Source organism: Aspergillus fumigatus, chromosome 1 (assembly GCF_000002655.1).
Source record: "Aspergillus fumigatus Af293 chromosome 1, whole genome shotgun sequence".
In the NCBI taxonomy this organism is placed as follows: Eukaryota; Fungi; Ascomycota; class Eurotiomycetes; order Eurotiales; family Aspergillaceae; genus Aspergillus; species Aspergillus fumigatus.
In genome coordinates, this window is record NC_007194.1 from 932,369 (window position 1) to 958,312 (window position 25,944).

Consider the following 25,944-nt stretch of genomic DNA (forward strand, 5'->3'; position numbering starts at 1 on the left):
GCGCCAGTTCTTGGCTGAATCCGTGATTGCCGTGTTCCCTCCCCCCCTTGCATGATCCTCGTGAGAGTGTATATGTGCTGTGTGGCGATTTCACCCTGACAGCCAGCCACAGTCTCGTCCTTGCGTTGTGGGTGTGGATTACAAGCAGATCTTGTCTCAGCGAGGGAATTCTCGAATTCGAATCCAAAGCTGACGGAAGGTACGTTACGGTCACGACAGTAGAAATAGACATTATGATTTTACGGTCACGACAGTAGAAATAGACATTATGATTCATTTGTTCCTTTGGTAATCATCAACAACAATGGGGGTATTATCAAGTCCAAATATGCTCCAGTAGTAGTAGTAGTAACTTCAAAGCCCCCCTTTTGCCTGTTCGCAGAGGATGAACACACTCGTGCTGTTCTTTAGGCTGGAGGCTCGCGTATCCCGCGCGGCGCTCTCATCCCAGAATTTGTACACCGTAAGACAAAGGAAATAGCAGACAGTAAGGAAATTTAAAGACAGACAGAGGTCGGGTCATATATACAGAGGACTGCCTGACACACACACACGCAAAAAAAAAAGGAAAAAAAAAGAGGCTCATCCGGTCGTTTCAAGACATCATTTAATTAAGCAGATTGTCGAGACCCATTCGCGCATCTCGTTGGGGCTGCTGCTCCGATCTGCAAGGCTCTGGCGGTGCCCAGGTCGGTGTTGATGATGCGGTCGGATGGCTCCAAGGCTGCTGATCGGGGACCCAGCGTGGCTTCGATGCCACATCGGAGAACGGTTCCACGGTCTTGAGACTGGAGTATGCATGATGGCTCACGTATCCATCCTCGGATGCGTGACTTGGTCTGCGAAGGTCGACCGGGAGCGGGAGCATCTGCGGCGATGCAACGGTCCTAGGGGAGGCTGAAGAAACAGAGTTGTGGTCGGAGACCATCGAGGGAGGAGAGACATCTGAGAAGGAGGGCGAGGTCAAGGGCGTCTCGACGGGGCGGTTCAAAGCCGGAAGAGTGTAGATGGGACTCAACTGCCGGGGGCAGTCGACCGAGGCGGCAGAGGATTCTCGTCGTGTCTGAATGCTCGAATTCGTCCAGGATGTGAGAGGTCTGTTGTGGGATAGGGAGAAGCGGGGCCGGTCGATGGGGCTGCCGAGGGCCGTCGAGGCGCGCGGGTATGGGGCTTCGACTCGGCCTTGGAAAGTGCGGGATGGGCTCGTGGTAGTGGCCGAGAGACCTCTTCTCTTGCGGTTCATGCTGCCATTCCACCAGTTCTTGACTGCATTGTCGCTGCGGTTGCCCAGTCGTCGAGCGATCTCCGCCCATCGCTTGCCCATCTCGTTGACCATGCGCTCGATCATCAAGCCCTCTTCGGTGGAGATGGGCTCCCGATTCAACGAGGGCTTCAGGTTCTGGTGGAATCGCTCCCGGCATTGCTTGGGAGACCGGTAGTGCATGTGTTGTGAAATGCGCACCCAGTTGTTGGGGCCTTGCTCGCGGACCAACTGAAGGAGCAACTGATCCTCCTCAGGGACCCAAGGTCCTCGACGATGAGTTGGAGCCATGTCGTTTTCGAGGGGGGTCAAATAGAGTCTGGCCTTGGTCGAGTAAAAGATAAACGCGAGACAGTTGAGTATAATTATAAAAGCAGAATAGAGCTTGGGGCTAGTTTGGTAATATAGTTGGGATGTGGGCGGAAAGGGTTGGCTCAAGGCTGGCTGGGCTTGGACTTAAACCCGAATAAGTGGGGAGCAGACCGGTTTAGCGTTGCAGACAGCGGAAGGAGACTGACAAAACGGAGTCAGCAGTTGATTGGTGTCGATTGTAAGTCAAGTGAGAATTGGTAGTCGATTCGAACAGCGAGGCAGAGGTTGTTAGTTATATGAGGATGGGACACCAGGACGGATGGATGAGAACAGCGATGATCATGGCAGGAGACGGAGATGGTGAAGGACTTATTTATTCTCTCACGACGAACCAGAGTAGCAGTCCAGTCCAGTCCAGTCCAGTCCAGGGAGATGGGTCAAAAAGAAAAATGGAAATGGCTACAGACTACAGTAGCACTAGGTCGTACTGCTCCACACATCAAGCACGCTATAGGAGAAGATCTGATCCAAGATCTCGGAGCTGACAGTTGTCGGAATAATAATGTGATTTTCTTTTTGGGAATTTTATTTGGTTTTTTTCCCATTGACTAAATACCGATTAAGTATTATTCAGATAGGTATTTCCTTCCGTGTATTATTACAGATCTGTATTTGGTCTGTCTGTAAGATACCATGTATGACAGTTGTACAGTGGTAACCACCGACAAGCGAGCCTCAGAAGGGAGGCTGCTGGTTTAGGATTCCATATTTCAATGAATAGTCATCTTGGTATTTATTCATTGCTCTACTGATCTCAACAAGAGCCTTTGACATACTCTTCACCTGAATGTTTAGATAAAGTATACATTGACATAAAATAAATTCTGTCATGACAATGATCCCACATGACGGTGGGGCAGACAGAGAGAGAAGTATGTGGATGCTTTTTGCGCAGTATCCTTTTTGGGAAGTCCAGGGGACCAGACCCATCAGTCTGACAGGGGGCGCCAAAACCCAAAACCAGCCAGGGAACAAAAACCAGAGAGACGAATAGTGGTGGCAAAAGAAAAAAAGAAAAAAAAAAAAATAAAATAAAAAAAAATAAAAAATAAAAGAAAAACAAAATTAGAATTAAAAATGAAGATGAAAAGGAAACGGAAAGGAAAATGCAACGCTGAAAGCGATCAGCTGCAAGCTTGCAGTTGCAGCAGCCTGGGCGTTCCAGATCGTGGGGGAATCCCATTGTGGTCTCCCACAGGCTCGGTATTGCAGCAGGGATCTTGTCGCTGTCAGAAATGCTGTGTGATCGAGTGGTCTCTTTCATTTCTCTGCGATATAGCCCTCATTCAGTTACTTTGCCGGTATCATACAGAAAAGAGTAGGAAGACCATAGGGATGCCAGGTAATGCAGACAACCCTCACCTACCCAGGGTGATGGGGTGCAGGATTATTCCAAAGCGACAGACCTCGTGTATCCAGCAATCTATCTACAACCCACAGCGAATATTACTGGTTCCGGGCTCTTCTGGTTCAGGGGGATCCAAGTCGATCCCTGGGCGTTCGATAATTGTAGGAACAATTTGGAAGCATATTGATACTTGATAGATCAAGTGAATCTGAATGTCAAATTGCGACGGTGCTCCACAGCAATATGGAGAGGAAAGAAGATTAACAGACAGATATTCATCGCAATTGTTATCCTCGATTCCATTATCAGTTCAATTTATCCCTGGTGTAAAAAACACAAATACTACTCTCATCCAGGTAGTGTAACTATCGAACCACCCATTGAAGACGATGGGTGGTCTATGCTCTTCAGAGTTCAGGCCCTGGCAGATAAACGGGAGCGGCAGAAACGGTCTCCTATGGGGTCTGACCGAATGAATCCGCGCCAAGGAGTCATCGCGGGCTCGGAATTAGGGCTTGCTTTGGTTTAAAAATGCTGTGCTAAAAAGGCAGTACTGCGCACGGAGTAGACAAAATCATTTCCATACCAGAGCATGAATTCAACCCTATCAAGTGAACTCAATGACGATGGACAGTATTGTAGACAGGAGGTTACAGAAAAGTAAAAGAGAGGTGCTCTGGCTCTACAGACAAATGATCAACCAGGATCCTTCCATTATTAGTTCCCTTCATTGAGTAGTTACTAGTTAGGAACACAGACTCAAATGTATCTGAAGAATTGCACCCAATGAAAGAACTATTGTTGATCAGTACTGCTAAAAGAGCAAGAAACAAATAAAAGAAAATAAAATAAAAATAAAGTAATAAAAACACAAGAGCTGCTTGTTCTCTATCCCCATGCATATACTCTACTTATGTTGTACTGGGGCAGCCTCAGCCAGCCATGTCCACCCCTCGGCCATTTCGTGTCATCATTGGCTCCGAAGCCAATCCTGATCTCTCCACTCTTCCGTGGGCCGTTACCCAGACATGAAGATGAACCGTTTAGTGGAGAATCATGATTGGCGTCTCTGCATCTAGCGTCTTCTTGGAATTTGGAATCTTTTGACTTTGAGATTAACCAAGCCTGGTTGCGATCGCCATGGATCTTGCTCGTACGCAGCCTCGAATCGGGCGCAGCTCCCTGCTTGTCGGCGCCACCACTGACAGGCATGATGTCCATATTCATAACTATCATGTCCATACTTACTACTTTGTACATACCTAGTTACCTAGTGCTCCATGATTGCTTACACACTTGCTAGATGGGTTCTTAGATCATAATACCGCATCCGATCAGTCCATTGCAAGTAATGACAACAACACATCCAGCAAACATCCATCATAATAATTATATCTTGGGAGTGGGGCGCTATGAGATGTCCTATTTCATGGAATCCTAGCTGAACCAGGATGGATGAACACACAGCTCACGACAGCCCCGATAAGATCAGCCGCAATGGTGTCTCCACGAAAAGATTCTGAGTCACGTTTCGCTGTAGGGACCAAACCCGGATTGCGGGTGTCAACTCGCCTCATTCGAGAAGGCGAATAGAAGATTGACAGGTCTCATCTCATCCCCTTTTCTGTGAAAAATGTTCCTCAGATCTGTTTTCCCATTCCAGGCTAGCATCGTGGGAGAATGTTGTATGGTACACATGATAGATCGAGTGAAGTCATGGCGAAAGAAGCAAGCATGGCATGGAATGGCTGATCGAGGTACGAGGTCTTTTTTAGGATAGAGACAGGGCGTTGACCCTGACTCGCAGCCTCCAATCTGCTGAGCCACGCGTCGTTTTCATGCAGCCACAATACCGACTATCTACTCAAATCCATGCCTACTAGCGAACACATCGGGGAATCCGGGTTCCACTTATAGCCTCATCTCCTCATCAATGCAAGAAAAGGTGCCGCCCATTCAAGCAAAAGTCGGCTCGTTGATTCAATGGTGCGCCGTTTATTGACGTCCGTCCATTCCCTCATCCGCCATCATAGCGGACGACTGGAGACCAAATTTGACAATAGTCTCAAAAGGAGAGAAAAGTTAAAATATTTGAGAATGTGGAAGTGTCAAACCTAGCGATCAATATTGATTGACATGTTTACTTTTTCTTTGATCAGCGCTTAGCCGCCACGCGAGGGCATTGGGCGCCCCATTTCCGTCGGAGAATTTGGCTGGTGATATCGATTCGTGCCCACGACGGCAGGGATTGATCGATCAATCAGTTCGAGGTTCTGAGGCTGGTGGTGGACTATTTGCCCTCTCGAACCATGGAACCAATGCAATGGCACGGCACTAATAAGCTTTATGAACGATCAACTATGCTGATCATCCTGATTCCAGTTTTCAGGTGTGCCTATTCATAAGCATTTTCCTATCTCGAATAGAGGGCCATTATTGGTACGCTTCTAATATCAGGTCAGCATGATGTTGTTGGTCTGGAAATAGATGCATCGGTCATGTTCGGCTGTACACAATAGATATTCTCAGTCTGCACGGGGCAAGATACGATCTGAGAGCATACTATTTAAAGCTGAGTGTATGATGTCGAGACTAGAGCGTCTACCTACAGACAGCCTGCAAGTATTCGACTTTACCATATGCACCTCTTGAAAGACAGCCCGCCCTCTACTCCCCGTAAAGCCGTTAGGAACCGAAGCATGCCCTGCAATCAGAATAACCATAACTCTCAGGAGTCGTAGGTACCTAGGTATGTGGGCGGCATGACATTACCATCCGTCTTTAGAATACAATACAGGGGAACTAACAAATACAAGTACAATCGTAATACGCTAGTCCAATCCGAGGAATAGAAGCACGAACCCCTGAAGCTCATAATCATGACATGACGAACTCTCGCCAAACAAAGTCTCTGATTGGTAGACTGATTTTAAGGTATTTGTCATTGTGGGGCTACCCCTCTAAGCTTGTTTCAGGAAATGATAGGCGGGCCAACCCACGGTCTCGTTGGTCTGCAAGTCTCATCAATGGGGTTTCACTGTCTGGTGACTGCCATGACCTTGGACGAACTATTATCTGCAAGCCTTAGCAGAGGCAGAGAAGGGATATGTCCAGCAAATCATTATCAGATCTTTTCAATACAGTGGTCGAGGTATGTGTCATTCTATAGTCGACAGTGCTAGTAGCAACGAATAGCCGAACATCTCCAGCTCAGGTACTGTCGGTGCATGTCCGCAACGACAGACCACCAGTAAGCAATGAGCAATGCTCGGTCCTGGCTCGGACTCACCCCCGAGGCGTTGTCTACGACGATGATCGAACTATAAGCACTGGTGTGTCTAACTGCCAGTCAGGCTGGTGCATCATGGTAGATAGGCAGCGAGAAAAGCCATGTGGACGGGTAGCCGCGATCCACCCTCGTGGTACAGTGCGACCGCAACAGACACATATGCCTACCATACAATGCATTTGATAGTTCTGGAGGTGTAACAATAGGAATAATGCTGAGTCGGCGGGGAATCCACTGACCATATTAGACCAGTGATGGATAAATTGATAAAGCAGGGAGAGGAGACGCGATACGAGATGACCTGTCATATCGACATTAATCGGTGTTTTATATAGATATTGATTATATTAACATTATATACCCTGTAGTTAATCTACTCCGTACTATGTCGACTATCAGGCTAGCAGCACCAACGACCAGTGCTGACTGACGAGTGACAATGCGCGACTATTGATTCTTGATGGAATCCATAATCACTCTGTCCTAGTCACTGCGGTAGTAGTGGTGCGGCGTACCCTTAGCCTGGGTACCAGCGAGAGACGCGGCAGGTATTTGAGATTGATCCTGTACTACTGTGTATACTAGTCGGCCTCCTTAGCCCCAACGCAGGGATAACCCCCTGTCAGTTGCGTTACGATTTCGCGAGGATGCCCCAGGCAGCAATTTTAGATCCGAGGTTTTGTCACAGACAACGGGGGTCTCAAACAATACAATTCGACAATTTGAACTCGAGGCTTCCAATGTATCGACCCCTTCTGCAAGATATCAACAGTAGATTCCAAATATCCAGCGCGATACGGACAAGGCAAGTTATAAAGTAACTGACAAATAAGTATCCCTGTGAAGTTTATATATGGAACACCTCAAGAGTAAGGTACTTCGTGGGAACAGTACAATACGGAATACAATACAATACTCGTACTGCCATGACCAAAAGAGTAACTGGATTTACGAAGTAGGCAAAAGCTCTAGTAGAACACCCTTGTTCCAAGAGTGGAGCGAACGGCCCTCTCGCATCCGCCGCTGTTTCCTGACTGTCGGGCCTCCAGCTTGCAAATGCGAACCTCAGGGGGTCCGAGCACCCCAACTGTCGGCGGCAGTCCGCTGTCAGTCCAGACTTGTCCAGTCCAGTCCTGTCTTGTCCTGTCCGGTACTCCACAACGACAACCAGAACAAGTGAAACCTGGCCGGAAATACGGACTTTCGGAGGCCTTAGGGGAGCACTTCTGGGGCCGACAGGGCTTGCGTGATCGCCGCGGAGACTCGCTACGGACCTACCAAGTCTGGTATGGAGCAATATAAAATGGAGTCTCCGTACGAGGGAGGAGATTTTGTCGTCGACAAGGATTGGAGTGTTCTGAGTTTTCAATAGACTTGGCATTGAAGACTGTCTCGACATGTCATGTTGTTAAATCTGAGACAATTGACAGAAGAGGTAAAAGAAGCTGTGCGATTCTCAGTTCTCAACACATTTGACATGAGTCAGCAAACCACCTACATTCTGCAGGTACCTGAGGATAACGCCGGAGATGTCATGAAGTGATCATTCACTTACACCACGTAACCATTGATGATCATTGCACAGATCTTACAAATCATGCTGTGCAATGGCAGAGGAGCAATTGGCGGGCTATTGGAGCGCCTATACAGTGTACGAGTAGTGGGTATACGGAGTACTCCACAGGGATGTCCATGGGGGGTGTTAATCCATGCATGTCTGTATGTTTAGTATGAAGGTATCAGGCCGTGTTAGGTCAAGGTTCAACGGGGATGATCGAGATTACTGTATCTGTATCTACAATCTCACTTGGACACTCAATCAGAACAAGCGGAATGATTGATCTCTGGATGATGACGTAGGAATGTTCATTAAGGCATGCCGTAGGTCAACCATGTCATTACTAAACAAGCTAGTTGGAGTAACTAGTAATTACTCTAGTCTCAAACTGTTAAGACAGGGGCCCAATACACGGTAACAAACAAGACAAACATTGCTCGGGCTCCATGTCAGAGAATTGTACCCGCTCGGGGACCATCGCGGCCATGTGGTTCCCGATACGCCCAAGCGCCGACACGGGACGAGCTCGAATTTCCCCTTTGGGAGTGGACGTAACATCCATCACGAACTACAGCGTACACTACATCCTTTCGCTCGCAGTGCTACCAATCCTGCGCCAATTATTAACTCTCCCAGAGAGCCCCTCCTCCTTGTGTCTGGGGATTGTAAAACTCGTGTGTGTCGGCGTCTGTAGCTATCCTGGGTCATCTTGAGCCAGGTTACAGGGCTTTGGAGATCAAAAAAGGTCATCGGGAAGGGGCAGGCCTTTGCATTTCCTAAGATTCCAAATCCTCCTGCGTACTTGGTGTGATGAGGTTGTGCCTGCTTGTTCGACCTGCTCCTCTCGTCTCTTCGCCGTGGGGTGCGGGGCGGACGGCATGACCGTTCTCGTAATCATCGTGGTCACGATGACCAGTTGCTCGCTTCTCGTCCGGGACCCCGGTGGTACATCCGTGCTGGCATCAGACTTGGGGTTGATATCGCCAATGGTACGGAGTAGAGACTCAATTGTTGCCACCCGTGGTGGGATGCGTGCTTTGGCTAGGATTGGCGGAAATGCAATGTGATGTGATGGCACTATTGAGTATCTCGATGCTGCATCACCTCAGCTTCAGTTGACTCGTCGTATCTGACAAATTGTTCTCTTAGGCATTGTCCCATGATTCATGACACCATACTGACTACGAGGATGCACTTAGGGACCTCGACTGGTCCTGACCCGGAATGGTCCATGGTCGAGGCTGGTTCTACCATTCCTCCCTCCGCACCCAGAATCTCTGAACCAGCTATCTCAGCCGAATGAACGGATTTCCCGCTGTCAGTGCGGTTCTCCTCGGCGCCTCAACGGTGTACCACAATTATGATGGACGTTTGCCGCAGGAGATCAGAACGACCATGATCATACGTACATTACTCCATGTAGTACCGTAACATACAGCATGTACATTGGACGAGCTGTTGGATTTCAGCGACCCATACCCCATACGCTAATCCAAAATCGACCAGACTTACCGAACAGGTTTCTGAACTTCTGATTATGCCCAGTGAAGGCAAGTCAGTGGATCAACCTTGAATCTGGCCCAACCAGCCTGAGCCAATGGTTCATCCAGCCAAGAGACCGAATCGAACACCGTCCAAACTCAATCTGAGTCCCGGCGCCCAGGAACTAGTCTTAACTCAGACAGCAAAATGTCGGTAAAAGTCTGGTTAATTCCCCCAGCATGCAAGTCAATGCAAGCAAATAGCAACAAAACTAGCACTGCAGCCTTCTGCTAGCTTGGTACTACATGTCCTACTACATACAAATAGAGGTCAGACATAAAATCACAGGGGTTCGACGGGCTACCCTGGGCCGGGCAATCGGGGACTATGAAGGGGATCACTTCATCTTAATACCATCAACTCTGGCACTGCCTCTGACTCCTTCAGACATAGTCACCTTGTGTTAATCCTGGTATGGTATAAGTAGTATGTGGTATCACCATTGTCCTCTCTCGGCTAGCACTAACACTACTGGCGACGATGGAGGGAAGCCCTAGAGGATCGACATTGTCAACTAACAGTTGCACTACTATGAATAGATAAATGTCAAAGGTCGCCACGAACCATAAAAGGATGAAATGGATCCGCGTCCTGCACTATCATCCCAAAACACACTCTCGTCGGAGGCCAGGATGCTATACCATCCCTTTTGTCTTTGCAGTAGGGAATGAATATCTAGTCTGGGTCCAGACTGCCTCCAGATCTAATATTGCTGGATACTATTACCAAGTAGGAGTGCTGACTACTGTACTCCATACTCTGTATAGTCCACCTATTCGGGGCGTAACACCAACAGAAGCAGGATCAAGAGAGCCAGTTTGTCAGACCCCATGATCCAGGTTTAACCGCGCATTCTAATGAGCTCTGCGCTCGACAGTATAATAGCATGACAGTGTAGGTCAAGCTCCCCCTAATCCATTAGTCCTAGGGCATGCTTACGCTCGCTGAAGTAGGAGCCATGCCTAATCCAGGAATATGACAATAGGGAATACTCTCCCAAACATGCTTCCAAGACTGAAGAATTGCAGAAGTTCATCAGTTCGTTCTATTTAGTAGAAGCAGACATATATCAACTCCTATACAGAATTGGCACATACGACCATAGGGTGTGGAAAACAGGGCTTCCCGTCCGCTCAGCCGTACTTAAGCCACACGCCGGCCGGTTAGTAGTTGGGTGGGTGACCACCAGCGAATCCCGGCTGTTGTATGTTTTTTATCCCTTTTGCTGGGATGGAGTTGTCCAGAGCAGAAACAAAAATAGCTATGAGTTGCTCAGAATGACTAGAAACCATTGAAAAGGTCGGACCGGTAACGGTAAACCAAGTGGATACTGAGCACGAACATACACAAAGTCTGGTGATGGTTCGGGCATCCTTCGAATCCTCATGAGATTCATTGGTCATTTTGCATGATGGTTGTCTGGACGCCGAAGATGGCTGATATATATATTTTCACCGCACAGCGTCCTCGCCCTCTTATCGTTTCTTGCTTCTCTGTTGGACCTCGCCTCTACTTTGCCGCTGCAAAGGCTTCTACATTATACATTCTGGTCACTATGGCACGCATGTGGTCGCAATATCTTTCCACAGCGCCTCGATTATGCGCCAGAGATGCCGAGGTCCAGGCCCGTCTTGCCGAAGCCCTTACCAGTAGGTTGTATCTTTCAATCTTATCGATTATCATCTGCTCTTGCACCGAACGCTTGTTGAAGAAACGATTGAGGGATTCCGTAGACGAGGTACAGAGATATTCCACCAAGCAGGACATCTTTGAATGTGCACTGGATTAGACAGCCGGAAAGGTCTGAGGACATCATCTTACATCATCTTCAGCTAGGCAAACGGATCTTCGTAGCTACAACGCCGGGGTTGCTGTAGTTGTACCATTTCAGATCCCACCGGGCGGCTGGTATACGCCGGATATAACCAAGAATGGAAGGTCCCGCTGCCTTTGCGACGCGCTCATGGCCTTTTGTTCTAATGCCCTCCTAGAATCTGCACTACGAGACGTCATATTACTATCTAGTGACAGAAAAGAGAAATAATCAAATATAAAGATCACAGGATGACCAGAGCTGTCTGTCAGGCACCCGAAAAGAAGAAAAGCAAAGAGCAAGCATCAATCTGATAGTATCCCTAGGGAGAAGAGTCACATTCCGCCCAAAGTCTGGAAGCTGACAAGCTAAAGTATGCCGACCGCTTCTGCATCAGCTCCGAATGAGTGCCAGACTCGATTATTCGGCCATGGTTGAAGACACAGATCATGCCCGCCTTTTGCACCGTACTGAGACGATGTGCCACGGCAATCGTCGTGCGGCCGTGAGCGGCGGTATCCAGAGCAGCTTGCACGAGCTTTTCAGACTCTAAATCGAGAGCGGAAGTGGCCTCGTCCAGCAAAAGGATTCTAGGGTTGCGGAGCAAGGCTCGAGCTATTGCAAGACGTTGTTTCTGCCCACCTGATAGCATGTTGCCCTTACTACCCACGAGAGTATCAAAACCGTTTGGCAGACTGACGATGAAATCGTAGATGTTTGCGTTCTTGCAGCATCGCACCATTTCGTCGTCCGAAATATCGTCTCAGTCCGTACCCAGCATAATATTCTTAGCCACCATTGGGTCATTCTGCTGCGTTTGCCGGTATTGGATGATACCAGCGATGAATAATCTCGGAAATACCTCATGAGGGAGGCCAGACAAGCAGGCCTTGGTCATGAGGGTGATCGCATTGGATGCAATGGCTCTGGCTGTTGATTCAATCAGTTCCTTGGAGGGACGCTCGGAGCCCGGTTGCCGATAGAACATTTGCTGCCGAAATACATCAGGTTTGTCGATATATAGAAGCAAGAGATCATGATTGTAAATTACCTCCAGCGTAGTTGACCGCGTCAAGGAAGGAGGTCCACCTGGCCACTGGTGGAGCGAGACCTACGGGTCAGCTCGCCACGCCTCGATTTGTGCGTGGATGACCTCTGGTCACTTGCATCATGAAAACGAGGGCCAGAGCCCTGCGGGAGCTCTTCCAGGGCAAACATCAATGGGGACGGTTCTCCAAGAAGAATCAGCCCCAGTCTTCCTTTAACCTTTCTGTCTCTCCATCTCAAAAATCCTCAAACATAGCCGACGTTGAGCGCCCAATGGAATCGGTCAACGAGCCCGTTATTGATTGCCGGGAGCTCCCCGAGGCCAAGGGGGAAAGGCGTCGTTTCCAGAGGAGCTTTCGACTGTGGATCGGCTGCCTTCAGGATATGTTTCTCTAGCTGCCGCATTACCCTGTGCACTTGGACGTGATGGATCAGGGACTCCGGCAGATGACAATTGCAGGTCACGCGCTACCTTTTCTATCATAGGTGCCTCTTCGTGACAGAGTCAGCGTGCAATCATCTGTATTGTCCATCCGACATCGACTACATGGTAGTCCATTCTGTACTGCATCGCTTTTGATTTTGCGCTGGCTGCATCGTCTGCATGCCTTGGCTGCACGGAGTCGTGATTCTTCAGGCTTGGCTGTATGGCCAGCGGTGTTGGTGTTAGTATTCGTAGACATGGGAGTGTCTGAGAAGGGGAAGAGAACTTCTTAATATTGCAACTTTTGTGCGGGGTGAGTTGATATAGTAGTAAACTGGGGCATCTAGGGTAACGAGATTGAGTGATTCAGTAGAAGCCAATTGAACCACAACAGTTACAAGACTTTGGGGAATAGATTGTCATGGGTGGACATTGTGAAAGCCAAAGAGGATTGCAAAGATTGGATGATATTGGTGGCAAAGGCACCTACATATAGCCGTGGTAACATGCAAGCCCATGTCTACTAGGTAAGACCTCGTAGTGGTCTTCACTCAAAAAAAAAAAAAAAAAAAAAAAACAACCACAAAAGACTCAGAATTATGCAGCCGTGGGGACACTGGGGCTGCAGAGATAGAAACGGGGGAAGTAGTAATGAGGCTGCAGCCGCGGCAGTCTTGTGTATACGCCCGGCAAATGGATGATTGAACCTACTTTGCCGCTCATTAGAAAGGATCTGCAGGATGATTTCATTGGATTCCGCGATGGAATTCTTACTCACGTTGACCGCATGACCAATTCAGACAAGGGCTGGCTGAAAGGTTGGCAAGATGATAGCCCGATGTTCGAAATCCTTTGTTCATCGTAGAAGAAAATCTGCAGTTCTGTACACCCTTGAGATAACTACTCGGTTTATATTTGATCGCTAGTTAGACCTTTCTAATAGGGACTGACTATCGGGAACACCTCACTTTGGCAATCGATACCCCCCCCTGGCTCTCAAAGAACTCATTAGCGTCTCTGAACACCCGTGTCAAGTCCTCTCCAAGCCATTCCGTCAGTAGAAGCTTCTGGGTATGTTCCACCTCTCGGAGAATGGGACCGGAAACCTGCGATTGTTGTCAATATTAGGGATCAAGGAGAGCACCGTTGTCACGGTGCCAAATGGAACGCCATACTATGTAGCAAGATCCCTTTTCTGCAGGGTTCACGGCCAGCGTCAGCACGACTGTGGCTACACCTTCAGTCGTATTGATTGGAAGGCCTTTCGCTTGCCACGCCTCGGAAAATCCGCCTGCCATGGCCGTGGGAGTAACAAACGGAGCAACCGCGTTGACTCGAATGTCGTACTGGCTCGCAACCAGCTGCGACCCCCGCAGCATCCCCGTCACCGCGTGCTTCGAAGTGATATACCCTGATACACCGGTGCCACCAAAGTAGCCCGAAATCGAACTCACAAGGACCACTGCGCCGCGCGATCCATCTGGGTAGCATGGTTGGTTCCCCTTCATACTAAAGATAGCATGGCGGAGGCAGTTCATGGTTCCCTTCACATTTATATCAATGACTTTGCAAAACTCGTGCGACTCTTCCAGGTTTCCATGTTCGTCGATCTGATCCATGTCCAACACCGGCGTTCTCTCCATGACTCCCGCGTTGGCGATTACCAGTTCTATTGAACCGAACCGCTCCTTAGCGGACTGGAAGAGTGCCGTGACCTAATCCCACTTCACAATGTTCGTTGCGACGAACTGCACTCGTCCCTTGCACGAACCAGGAAGATCCACGATCATTGTCTCCACTATGGGCCGTGTGTGTTCCAAATCGGCCACTACGACATTCGCGCCATGTTCCAGTAGTAGTTTTGCGATGGCGGTGCCAATCCCCCCGGCGCCACCGGTCAGGACAGCAGTTTTGCCGGTGAGGTTTCCGAGGAGCAAGGGATCGAGCGTGATGTCGTGCATGGCTCATTTGGAAAAAAAGAAAAGAAGAGTTGTTGGCAGGCCAAATATGTGGCACGCCGTATGAAAGGAGCCTATATAGCTACAGTCGTGCAGCCTTTGCCTATAAACCCATCCTCTCCTCGAAGTCTCCATCGGAATTCATGCATGTGCGCACCCATATAGCCGAAACACTGCTGCGTCGGAGATGACGGTCATTTAGGGATCATATTTGGAGCAATCATCTACTGATGCCCATTGTAATGATACGCTTAACACGTAACACTTTCAATTGCACAGTACTTGTAGTCCTATTTTCGAGCAATAGCTCACATATGACGTCGTTTCTACCATGCAATCGATACGTCCTAGCCAGGGCCGACTGATTCAAATCGCCCAGAGCCTCTGCAGCTGCCCAGCCGTCCAGTTGGTCTCCCTTGTATAGAAGAAATGTAATATTGATGTCAGTCCTGCAGTAGCATACCCAGCGACCGCGCAGACTGTGTTCCCAGTAGGAAACCTACGGTCTTCCTCTACCGATCTCCAAATCCACAATGCTGGGATGGAAGCCAGCCCAACCAAGGAGTTGTTCATTGCGGCGACAAGTCCCAGTGTCCTCGCAGAAGGGGCGTTACATGTCACCCACGCCGTCGAGGGTGCAAGACTGGGCAAGGCACCGTATGAGGCGACGATGCGACATCCATATCGGAGCCAGTAAGCCTCCGCTGGAAATAGGCGGCTAGCAAGAAATCCGGTACCTGTAAGCACCCCTGCGAGACCGACATGGAGCCCACGAGCGTTGAATCGGTCCGCAGACCAGGCTAAGAGAATCGAGATGACAAATCCAACCGCCTACGGGGGAGCAGTCATCAGCTGGGCCTCAATGGACGTATACCCCAGGCCCTGAACTATATAGCCGGATTGAAGTAGACCGAAGGGCTCGCCACGATACTGTTTGTAATCTAATATTCCTTGTTAGTGATGATGACTCTCGAATGGTTCTACTACCAGAAGCTGTGGACAACATGCATAAGCTAGGTAAGAAAGGAGCACCCGCAGGCTGCACAAAGTCTTGCAGACTTCTCCCCCAGACGCCCGATCCCGGTTGGGTACGCCTTCATCCTGCTCCAGTCTCTCAATCGCAAAGCGGTGCTCCGAAAGCGTTAGCCACTTCGCCGTGGATGGGTAGTTAGGCAAAACCCCAAAAACACCAAAGGAGCGATGAGGACTGTTGATCCTCCTTCAATGATGAACAGCCAGCGAAACTCCTCGAGCCCGCCTTTTCCGTTTAAGAACGCCACACCGCAGACGATGCAGCCTCCAAAGGCCCCGGCAAGCGTCGCGCGGTTGCGAGAATGAAGGCAATGCGGATGGAACGCTCTTCCTGTCGGTACCAGAAGGTGATGAGGCAGACCATTCCAGGGAAGATTTCCCGCCTCGAGTACTCCGATCACCACACGTAGCACCATGACCGTGAACCTGTTATCCACCCTCGCAAAGCCAAGGGTCACTGCACCCCAACAAAGCATTAGCGTCCCCAGCCAGTATGCGGGGCGAGCATAGCGTTTTAGAATCCAGTTGGAGGGCACGTCGAACAGCGCATATGCTACAGCAAACTGTGTCAGGGTGATTGAATAGCCGGTGTCGGTCATTCCGGTTTGTTCACCGGTTTCAGCGTCCAGGACCTTAGCATTTCCGATGTTGGAGCAATCCAGGTGGTTCAACAGGTAGATCAATGCGCACAAGGGAAGCAGACGCCAGCCAAGTTTGCGAAGGAGTTGTTGATGGCGGATTGGGATGGTTTCTGCATCGGGAGTCCCTGGGATGTGTTTCGTCGATTGATTTCTCCTCCATGTTTGTCGACTTACCAAAGCGCGGCGCGTCGAGAAGAGCGCCAAAACTGGGGAATGGCTTGATGCTCTGATACGCTGCTCGGGGGTCCCAGCATTCTCTGTCGTAGGTGTCCATAGTACCAGTACCCTAGTACATCTGGAGTACAAGGGATTGATTACTTCAAAGTTAATTAATCCCACCGATCCAGTTGACCTTGTAAGCGTCCGTGGCTGTATGAGCAAACACTCATGCATGTTTCCGTCTAAGCTAGTTCAATGAGGGCAGCTGAGTGAAACTGACCCATCATCCTTCACCCGAAAGAAGGCATGGCGCCAGTCTGGGAGGGGTGGATGTTGCCGTAATAAGTCTAGGAAGGATGTTATACAAAATAATAAGGTATTTCTAGAACCGGCAGATAAGCTAATAGAACTTTTAAAGTAGTTATACTCTATAACCATATATACTTCAGTTGCTGTTGTGCTATTGGGATAACTGGCTGTATGGAAGCATACAGCCAACCCACCCCTGGAGGCGCGCCTAGACTCGCCCAGAAATTTACCATGAGAGAGCTGACTTGGAAATAGATACTACGGAGAGAGTAAAGGATAAAGCATAGGAATAGTGCCAAACATAATGCAGGCCGCTTTTTGGTCAAAGGGTGAGGCCGAGTCACACGTTCGGCTAGCTATTCACAACGTTGGGTACTGCACTCTCCAAGACAGGTTTGAGAGACAAAAAAAAAAAAAAAAGAACCTTTCACTTCTTGCCCTCAAACTTTCCTGATGCAACCGGAGCAGCATACCCTGTAAATTCCCCTGTTTCCTGCAGAATGAGCGGAATTTCGTCCTCCGCCAAGGAGGCAAAGGTCCTCTTCTCCCGCGGCTCCCAACCCAGCTTCCGGAGTCGATTAGCACGATGACGTGCGTTGGATCCGATCACAAGACCCGAATACTTGCCAAACAGATCGTTGTAGAGCTCAGTAGGGATGGTCTTGGGCGTCGGATCGGCCACCTTGCCTGCCTTGTACAGGATGCGACCAATCTCCGCAGCACACTGTCCCCAGGAGAGCTCCTCGCCGTTCTCGCAGAAGAAGTAAGGGTTCTCGGCAACCTCCTCGCACGAGGTCTGTTCCAGCCAGTGTAGGAGAGTTAGGTAACCGCGAGCGAGATCCTTCACATGCACCTGATTCCAGACAGCGAGGCCGTCACCGACCATCCCGGGATAGCCATGTTTAATCGAGTACCGCACCAGAGTCGGCAGCTGGATAGAAAGGCGCTTCTCGCGTGTGCTGACACCGTAAATAACTGGCGGAATCATGATCGCAAACTTGGCATGCGACGAGAGCTCTTTCCGCGCATTCACAATCGCCAGGTCAATCTCCCGGTGGGCTGCGGAGTCCGGCAGCGCGTCGATAGAGCTCGGCGTCTCGTCGTCAAAAACACAATCGCTCCTGTAAGACCCCTCAGCGTTATCACCGATGAGACTGGCACCACTGGTGTGGATGTAGATGGTTCGCTGCCCGCGCTGGGTGCGTTGTCGGACCCCTTCCAGAATGGCCTGGACCGAGGGCAGGTCGTCGGCGGTGGCGGAGTGGATTACGATGTCGCTGGCGGCTGTTTGCTGCACAATCACATCTTTGTCACTCAGTGAGCCGAGGATAGTCTGGACGCCGAGCTCGTGAAATGCCGGACGGGCTGCGTCTCTGCGCACAAGAGTGGTGATCTCATAGTTCTTTTCCTTGAGTAGGAGGTCGAGCACCTCTCCACCGATCAGGCCAGGGCCGACTAGGAAGACAGCCAGCATAGCGAGAACTTGCGGTGTTTTAGCTTTGATTAACCAGCGTGATGGTGTTGTCAAGCGTATTGTTTCTTGATCATTGCTTGGTCTATGTGTGTGTCTGCGGTGGTTTTATTCTATCTCAGGGGCTCTGTTTAGGGTTGTTCGGCTATATGGTTTACTAATGCAATCATCCTCTGTGGTGGAAACAACCCTCCGGGATACCATGGAAGCTTTGGGAACTCTCCGAAGTCGAGGACGATGGGACGGATTTGCAATTGAAACTCTCCGAAGTCTATGATGGGTATGATGCTAATATTTCTGGAGTTCAACAATGTCTGGAACTGGTCAGATTGGATAATGCAGACTGATCAAGTTGGCTACCATTACATGCATGTCATGGCGTGTGCAGAGCCCATCACTTAGTTATGGATTATCAACTGTCCAAAACGAATAACGGCGGCCAAGGGAAGGAAGTTCTCCCCCTACGACAGCGAGATATAAATCGACTTCACCTCTGTCCACGCCTCTAGGCCCCTAGGATTTTACTGGGGCTTTGTGTTATCCGCTGGAAGGTTCTCTACGGCAAGCGATTGGGACAACCCCCCCCCCCAAAGTAGTTTTCGTACTGTCAGGGTGCTAGCTAACTCAGATGCTGCCCAACCCAACCTGCAATGTGGGTTTGGATGAATCCTGACCTAACGTAGGTATAGGTGACTTATTAGGTTTATATAACTAGTAGAATTGTAGATTCTCTTGATAATATAGGTATAGTGGGTACCTATGACCTAACCTACATAGGCGTTAGGGTGGGTTTTTCTATGAACCTACACTATAGGTTGACCCAATGCCATGCAGGTTGGGTTGGAACCTATGTGGGTTGACCTAAACCCAACCCACAACCACTCTATGGCTGACTGGACTACATCAGAACAGATCAGGTTTGGTCAACCCCACGCTCCTCAATAAGGATTGCTCAGAGAGATGTAACAGAGGACTTACTCGTATAGAGATAAAGTACTTGCCTTGGACAGCTCAAGGTCAATGGAAGGACGGCCCGACGGGGCGTCCCATCGTTTATGCATCGATGTACTGATGGAGAGGTCGGGAGGTTTCAGATTGTATGATATGATTCACATTGCACATGGGCGGAAATAGGAGTAGTGGACACACTTCAAATAGAGTTCTTGTGTAAGAAGGTGGAGGTCGCTGCTTGGGAGATGTCTACCTCGGCGGGTTATGCCTAGGTAGGCTGCAGGATGCGAGCTAGGCTATACTGAATGGTAGGTGAGATTCCGGAGAACGAGCAAGATGCATGTATCTACATCATCAGAACGAACCACCTGGTTCTTCTCAAGCTCTCTAACTAGCAACATTGATACCATTGCGTGCACTTGGGGCGAGAGAAATGTGGGTTCTGCCCTGCCAAATCATTTGGGTATGTTGCGGATGTTGTTGCAGCCTATTTCTATGGCTGGCTGTAATTTCTAGAATCCAAATCGTATTTGACGGTAGAGCAAAAGGGAGAAACTTGGGTCTGAGAAATAAATTCGTTGGACACGTTAATCTCGCTCCTCTTAACCTCGATACCGAAATGGCATCATAAGGTAGACTACAGGAAGACAGCAAGCATTATCTAGTTCTGTGAGGGGGGGAGCTTCCGAATTTCCTTCCCCCACACAAACCATGCCTGTCTCTGAATTTCTTCTGCCGTCATGGCTGGAATCCTGATGGCGTGCAGATCGTCGCATCTGACATATTCCTCTTCCGTGGCCAAAGTGTTTGTTTGCGCGGTCGGGAAGAACGAAGTAGGAGCCTCATATTCGAAAACCGCCACAAATTTCCCTTTTGAAACCACCTTCTCCTCGGTGGAAAATCCCAATGCCCCAAAATCGATTCCTGGTGGGCACGCAGTCCAGGTGTGTGGTACGCCGGCCCCTATCAACACCAAGGTATGAGGTGGAAGTACGTAGAATTCGCCCCCAAGCTCGGCGACTGCCACCCCCTCCATGACCATGATCTTCTCAACGATATATCAATGGCCTTTGCCTGCAGGGTCTGGCGCCATATGCACATGGCGCGGCATTCTCGTCTCTGTGTCGAAAGGTAATAATCCTTGAGGTCCAGCAAAACAAGGAGTAGACGGGTCATTGACATGGCCTCCGCTGAAGGTTTGGAGTCGGCCCGGAATGCCCCAAGCCGGAGGGAAGGCGTCTCTGGTGGCGGCTCCGGCGCCGTGCACTATACGGATTCCATTGGGGAGCAGGAATCCGAATTCGACAGACGACATGCCGGGATGGCGAACTCTTGGATTGTTGGGGAAATTTACCAAGTAACAATGGCCGGTTGGTATGTCTCGGTACAGATGGTGACGAAGATTGACCGTCTTATACCAGAAAAGTACTCCAACGCCAAATAGCCGCGGGAGCGTGGCTTGATTTGCTGATGGCGTTGGCTGCGCAACACCCACGGAAAGGAAGACAAGAATGTGCTAAGCTACTGAATGGATGCTGGATGTGAGAGCTTGATCAAAAGATATTGCTAGATATCTCTGGACTAGCTGTGGCGTACGATAGAGCGCGTAGAACTTCAAAAACAAGTGTTTCGTGCCTGCTACCTAGCATAAGGGACATTTTGGGTTGGCTTCAACAGGAAGCAACCCAACCAGAACGTCCCAACTACCACAGGGCTCAACCTCATTCTCTCAAAACGGTACAGATCCACCAAGCCTGGTGAAACCCATCCGGCCTGCAAATTACCAAGAGTGGCACTTTTAATGTTCTGGTACTCTTGTAAGCCATACTTGCTGCCTTCTCTCCCCAGTCCACTCTCTCTGACGCCGCCGAAAGGCGACTCGGCAGCGCTGATTACACAGATAGTTTAAGCATCTAGATTCTCATGCATGAAGTAGAATTTTGGTGGATTGGGGTTGGGGGGGGGGGATTAAATTACCAGATTACCAGGAGGCTATGACAATATAGATGACTGGAGGCTTTCTCTCTGATAATCTTGAACATCGTCTTGGCCAAGTAGAACTCCATTTGGTTGCCCCATCATTGAGAAGTGTAAGTTATAGCGATTGACTAGTGGACTGTAATCACATGTGGAAAGAATCCAACCGGCTCATGGATGAGAACCCCGAGGTCACGCAGTACCGATATCGCCCTGGAGTTTGCCTGCTAATACCGCAGCCGGCGTGAGCGAGGTCTGATATGATTTGAACTTGCGAGATGGAACACGGGCTTGGAACATCTCCTCCAGCTCGGCAAAGCTGCGGCCCCTAGTCTCTGGGAGGCAGAAAAACAGATAGAAGCACAGGGGGACAGAGGGAGCAAAGAAAACAAACACAATTTTCCCACCCAGATTAGCTTTCTCTGAGTTAATCAGGATCGGCATGAGTTGGTACACCACCGTGGATGATATTGTCGTGGTCACCATGTTGAGGGCGTAGGTCTTCTGGCGCAGAGCAGGGCTTGGGATTTCACCTCCAATAGCGTATGCACATGCGCCCAGAGTCGCTTGGTACTGCAACCAGGTTTTCAGTAGTCAGTCTCGGCAGATTGAAATGCGGTTTCTGGGAGAGAAGTCTTACCAGGAAGCCCCAAACAGTCATGAGTGCCACGGTGACTTTGAGTGCGGTGGGAGTATTCAGGATGCTGATGCCACCGATGACGGGTAACATGGTTGTCATCATGAGGCAGCCGCCCACCATGAGTCGGCGCCGGCCAACACGCTCAATCAAGGCCCATGAGCACATATTGCCAATGACCTGGATTGCATATGATTGCTGAGCAATGGCAACAGGGTGATTCACTCCCGCCAGCGCATAGTAGTAGCTACAACTGAATTAGTCAACGGCAACGAAGAAGGTTGGGTATTGTCCATCCTACGCGAGATAGCCAGCAATGAAGTTGACTCCAATCAGCTGCTGCGCCAGGTAGGTCATGACAACGATTGTTGTCCTTCGTAGATTGGGCTGCTGGAAGCACTCGATCCAAGAGTGATTTCCACTTGCATTCTCCTTCTCGACCACAATGGCTGCCAAGGTGTGATCAAGGGCGGGTCCGCCGTCGAAATGCAGACCGTTAAATCGTTGAAACGCCTTTCGGGCTTCGTCACGACGGTCCTTTATGAGGAACCAGGTTGGCGACTCGGGGAGAATTGTCCCTGCCGCTAAGAAGACAATACCTGGTGGAATGATCTGACAGATTAGTGGGACTCGCCATGCATCTGCATCAGACCGAAAGGTCGACCCGTAGACCGTCAAGGAGGCCAGCCATTGCCCGCCAACTATCATTGTGTTCTTTGCCCGTGATGGTCGGCAGTGAGCTATGCATCACCGAAATGCTGTCAACAAGAGCGTACTCACAATGAGCGCAAGGCAGATTCCCCTCAATGAGCTCGGTGCCAGCTCTGATACAAAGACTGGTGCTACAGAATGGCCAATCCCAAACCCCAGGGTTGCGACAAGTTTCCCACCAAAAAGCATCAAGATGCTTGTAGCATAGTATTGGACCATAACACCAGCGCAACAGATAATACTGCCAATCATCATGGCCTTTTTCCGACCATAGGCATCGGACAGGAAGCCTGTGATGATTGCAGCACAGAACACCCCAACAGACAATGCACCATTGAGAATCTGCTGATCCCGAGCGCTCAGAACCCAAGTTCCATTGACCTGGTGTCCGAATCGTATCATCTGTACCCCGCAATATACTTTCCCGTCTTTTGCCAGGGGGGGGAACCCTAAAGTGCCGAGTTCCTTACCCGATTACGCCGCATATTTTATCCAAAACTGATGATGGCTGGACGGACGGACACTTGGGGTCTCAAGGGACGTATAATCAAAAGGTAGAGAGGGCCAAGGCGTTCTTGGGAGACAGCTCGGCATTTGAGAAGGCAACAATCTCTAGGCAAAGAATAACGAATAATCGGCTCAGCTAAGGACACTATGCAGTGATAGGTCGGACTTCGAGGATGCCACTTTTTAGGCTTCACTGAGACAATTGTTAGTCTGATGTACATTATAGCACTAGACCCGCGAGATATCCATATTGAACTCCAGCCTCGTCCGCATCTGACGGTAGTGTATGACTAAAGATCTATTAGCGAACTAGAATATGGGATCAGGTTGTGGAGGTCGGTCCATTGTTAGTAGAATCCATAAATGTTGTCACCCCCAGCATGGTGGTTAATGACTCGGGGTGAGAAAAGACGTGTATTGCAGCACCATTCGGGCCGCGGGTTAATGGTTCAAGAGACAATATCTGCCCATAGTCATTGTTGTTATAGGAGCCACTGTCTTGAGTCAAAGTATAACCCAGGCGGCTGTATGGGGTCACGGTGAACGGCTATTTGCTCCGCCAGCGGCCCCATCGATAGACATATCTGCGGCCAAAGTTTTCAAGATGACCGTGCCAATGAGTATGGCTTCCCAAATTTGACGCAAATTGAGCTCAGCTCCATTTCGTGGTAGGGTGCTTATCAATAGTTGCCTGACGGCATCTCCGGACCTATTATGGAATCTGCCAAGGTTCGTTTCTTGCCGTCAACTTCACCCGAGGTCTCACAACAGGGATGGTTGTTGGAGTCCATCGATAGACTCTATAACTTAAGTAGATGGAGGCCTGATCACTCCTACCAGATTTGTTCAGACTGAATCCTCATACCGCCGCTCGGTGTAGCAGTAGCTGCCTCCAAGTGATGTCAACGCCTCAATCAGCGCAGGCTGGCATGCAGACCAGCAGCATCAGCGTTAGAATCAGTGACAAGTCGGAGTTCCATGGCATTGTCTCGGCACTCGGGGTAGCCCATTTTCTTGGTGTTCAGTTCGCAAGGATTCCCGCTCGCTTCCGCCAGGCTGAGCTGGTGCACCCGCTGGTCATGATGGTAGTGTTGATGCAACCAAGTATGGACCAATCTCTCCGCAACCACCTGATAACTCGCGCGAGTCCCGGCAGCACCTCTTCGTTGGTGCACCGGCCGCGAATCCGAAGCAGTCCGAGTTTGATTGCCTGCGCTTGAATATCTACACGCCTCGGGTGGTGATTTCATCTGAAGAGAAAGTCCCTGTTCTTGTATGGATTCATGGAGGTGGATGGGCAATCGAAAACGGTAACGCTGACTTTTGTGAGTCCATAGCCTGTTCGCTATGTTACCGCCAGTTCTCGACTAATGGAGGGCGTTAGCTGGCGATTTCTTGGTGCGGCATTCAGTTGAGAACAAAAAGCCCATCGTGTTTGTCTCCATCAACTATCGGTTAGGGCTCTTGGGCTTTCTATCCTCGTCAGAGCTCTCGGAAGAGGCAGCTCAGTATGGAGAAGTTGGGTGGGCGAATCAGGGTCTCCACGACCAACGTCTTGCACTTCTGTGGGTTCGTCAGCTGTTTCATGAGGTCCACCACGCGATGCAGTTCCCCATGCTGACCATCATCTACAGGTCCGAAATCACATCCACCTTTTTGGCGGTGATGGCTCCAACGTAACAATTGCCGGAGAGTCGGCTGGGGCGTGGTCAGTCCTCGCTCATCTGCGATCAGACCAGCCACTTTTTCAGCGCGCCATCATACAATCGGCCCCATCCTGGACCATGATTCTGCCCGAAGAGGCCCAGTTGAAGTTCAATAAGCTCCTGCAGTGGGCCGGAGTCCCTCAGGGTGCAACTGCCGATGAGAAGATCGCCGCTTTACGGTCGGTTTCAGCCGAGCAGTTAATCGCATGGAACGATCTGTTAATGTCTCCAATTTGGGACCCTAAATGGTTCGTTGGCCATAGCTCGCCCACGTCACCACTGGACAGCGCAGAGCCCTTTCCCAACTGGGTACAGGGAATAGTCGTTGGAACCATGCGAGATGAGTTGTCCATCTTTGGGCTCGAAAGGTTTTGGCAAACGAAAGCAATGGTTAAGAGCAGCCTGAATCATTCTCTATCGCTCCCTAGCGATCCTGACTTCAGCACTGAGGTTCTGAACGAATACGGCATCCTGGAAGCTGGTTCCGACACGGAAGCAGTGCGTGGATTTATCAGGGTCGCCACAGATGCTTGCTTTTCCCGCTTGCCTTACAATCTCGCCAGGGCCTGTGATAGCCCTGACTCACCATACCTGTATGTCTACCGCTTTGATCAGGTTGACGAAGAACGCAACAGTCCCCTCCGAGGAAAAGCCTTTCATGTGCTCGACAACACGTACCTGTGTCGCTATCCCGCGGTAGCTGGTCCTGCAGCACCACGGTCCTGTCAAGCCACTGCCGACGCCTTCTCCCGGATGATATTGTGCCATACATACGGCGAGGCTCCATGGGAGCCATACAATATCAGGAGGCTTCAGAATGTGTTTGATGGAACGGACACGAGACTTGAGGAAGTGCGCCTTGATGACCAGTGCTGGAGGAAGTTCCTGACCACAGAGGAGAGAGTGAGCATATTCGGGAGGTTGTTTGCTGCGCTCATGAATAATGGACCGAAGCACTGAGTGCATGGTCTTAGTAATAACAAGCTCTTTAGTGGACTAATAGCCAATTGGTGATTAACTGAGTGATCAAAAGGAGTACGTGTCCATCCAATACATAAACCCTCCGTTGTGCTGAACACTATCTAGTATAACATAATAGAATAATCTAGATAACCTAGGAGATAGTAATAATAATAATACTGATTTCTATAATTTATACTGGAATAATTATCATAACCATGGTTGATTATAACCAGAAGGCCGCCGCTTGCACTTGAGTTCATCTTCATAC

General features: G+C 49.7%; 10 protein-coding genes and 1 non-coding gene across 11 annotated transcripts; 5 read left to right on the forward strand and 6 right to left on the reverse strand.

Moving 5' to 3' along the window:
- Positions 1 to 252: 252 nt before the first annotated feature.
- flbD (putative MYB family conidiophore development protein FlbD) lies at positions 253 to 1,958 on the reverse strand. Its single transcript, XM_744978.2, has one exon. It carries the CDS (start codon positions 1,550 to 1,552, stop codon positions 608 to 610), a length of 945 nt encoding a protein of 314 aa, XP_750071.1. The 5' UTR covers positions 1,553 to 1,958; the 3' UTR covers positions 253 to 607.
- An 8,507-nt stretch (positions 1,959 to 10,465) lies between these two features.
- On the forward strand, positions 10,466 to 10,581 carry AFUA_1G03215. Its single transcript, XR_013344459.1, has one exon. It is a non-coding gene; the product is annotated as a ribosomal RNA (ribosomal RNA).
- Positions 10,582 to 10,778: 197 nt separating this feature from the next.
- Positions 10,779 to 11,247, forward strand: AFUA_1G03220 (uncharacterized protein; the record flags this gene model as incomplete). Its single annotated transcript, XM_744979.1, has 2 exons — positions 10,779 to 11,019; positions 11,225 to 11,247. The coding sequence occupies 2 exons, from the start codon at positions 10,779 to 10,781 to the stop codon at positions 11,245 to 11,247; spliced, it is 264 nt and encodes an 87-aa protein (XP_750072.1).
- A 258-nt stretch (positions 11,248 to 11,505) lies between these two features.
- Positions 11,506 to 11,925, reverse strand: AFUA_1G03230 (putative ABC multidrug transporter; the record flags this gene model as incomplete). Its single annotated transcript, XM_744980.2, has 1 exon — positions 11,506 to 11,925. The coding sequence occupies one exon, from the start codon at positions 11,923 to 11,925 to the stop codon at positions 11,506 to 11,508; it is 420 nt and encodes a 139-aa protein (XP_750073.2).
- A 173-nt stretch (positions 11,926 to 12,098) lies between these two features.
- Positions 12,099 to 12,335, forward strand: AFUA_1G03240 (uncharacterized protein; the record flags this gene model as incomplete). The annotated part of the gene is made up of 2 exons (XM_744981.1): positions 12,099 to 12,191; positions 12,246 to 12,335. 2 exons carry the CDS (start codon positions 12,099 to 12,101, stop codon positions 12,333 to 12,335), a joined length of 183 nt encoding a protein of 60 aa, XP_750074.1.
- Positions 12,336 to 13,520: 1,185 nt separating this feature from the next.
- AFUA_1G03250 (SDR family NAD(P)-dependent oxidoreductase) lies at positions 13,521 to 14,615 on the reverse strand (the record flags this gene model as incomplete). The annotated part of the gene is made up of 2 exons (XM_744982.2): positions 13,521 to 14,351; positions 14,385 to 14,615. 2 exons carry the CDS (start codon positions 14,613 to 14,615, stop codon positions 13,779 to 13,781), a joined length of 804 nt encoding a protein of 267 aa, XP_750075.1. The 3' UTR covers positions 13,521 to 13,778.
- A 217-nt stretch (positions 14,616 to 14,832) lies between these two features.
- On the reverse strand, positions 14,833 to 16,844 carry AFUA_1G03260 (putative tartrate MFS transporter; the record flags this gene model as incomplete). Its single annotated transcript, XM_744983.2, has 5 exons — positions 15,803 to 16,844; positions 15,600 to 15,605; positions 15,116 to 15,443; positions 14,925 to 14,996; positions 14,833 to 14,876 (listed from the first exon to the last, which is right to left on the reverse strand). Exons 1-5 carry the CDS (start codon positions 16,676 to 16,678, stop codon positions 14,833 to 14,835), a joined length of 1,326 nt encoding a protein of 441 aa, XP_750076.1. The 5' UTR covers positions 16,679 to 16,844.
- Positions 16,845 to 20,154: 3,310 nt separating this feature from the next.
- Positions 20,155 to 20,619, forward strand: AFUA_1G03270 (uncharacterized protein; the record flags this gene model as incomplete). The annotated part of the gene is made up of 2 exons (XM_744984.1): positions 20,155 to 20,306; positions 20,343 to 20,619. The coding sequence occupies 2 exons, from the start codon at positions 20,155 to 20,157 to the stop codon at positions 20,617 to 20,619; spliced, it is 429 nt and encodes a 142-aa protein (XP_750077.1).
- Positions 20,620 to 21,246: 627 nt separating this feature from the next.
- On the reverse strand, positions 21,247 to 22,497 carry AFUA_1G03280 (putative MFS alpha-glucoside transporter; the record flags this gene model as incomplete). The annotated part of the gene is made up of 3 exons (XM_744985.2): positions 21,247 to 21,725; positions 21,793 to 22,036; positions 22,091 to 22,497. 3 exons carry the CDS (start codon positions 22,495 to 22,497, stop codon positions 21,345 to 21,347), a joined length of 1,032 nt encoding a protein of 343 aa, XP_750078.1. The 3' UTR covers positions 21,247 to 21,344.
- Positions 22,498 to 22,529: 32 nt separating this feature from the next.
- AFUA_1G03290 (Myo-inositol transporter 1) lies at positions 22,530 to 22,902 on the reverse strand (the record flags this gene model as incomplete). The annotated part of the gene is made up of 2 exons (XM_744986.1): positions 22,530 to 22,547; positions 22,570 to 22,902. The coding sequence occupies 2 exons, from the start codon at positions 22,900 to 22,902 to the stop codon at positions 22,530 to 22,532; spliced, it is 351 nt and encodes a 116-aa protein (XP_750079.1).
- A 709-nt stretch (positions 22,903 to 23,611) lies between these two features.
- Positions 23,612 to 25,727, forward strand: AFUA_1G03300 (uncharacterized protein; the record flags this gene model as incomplete). Its single annotated transcript, XM_077803802.1, has 7 exons — positions 23,612 to 23,627; positions 23,664 to 23,736; positions 23,858 to 24,092; positions 24,113 to 24,332; positions 24,392 to 24,576; positions 24,642 to 25,636; positions 25,688 to 25,727. The coding sequence occupies 7 exons, from the start codon at positions 23,612 to 23,614 to the stop codon at positions 25,725 to 25,727; spliced, it is 1,764 nt and encodes a 587-aa protein (XP_077659973.1).
- Positions 25,728 to 25,944: the final 217 nt, after the last annotated feature.

Bases quoted from the DNA above. Each gene is read 5' to 3' on its own strand.
- flbD (XM_744978.2), bottom strand. From the start codon at position 1,552: ATGGCTCCAACTCATCGTCGAGGACCTTGGGTCCCTGAGGAGGATCAG.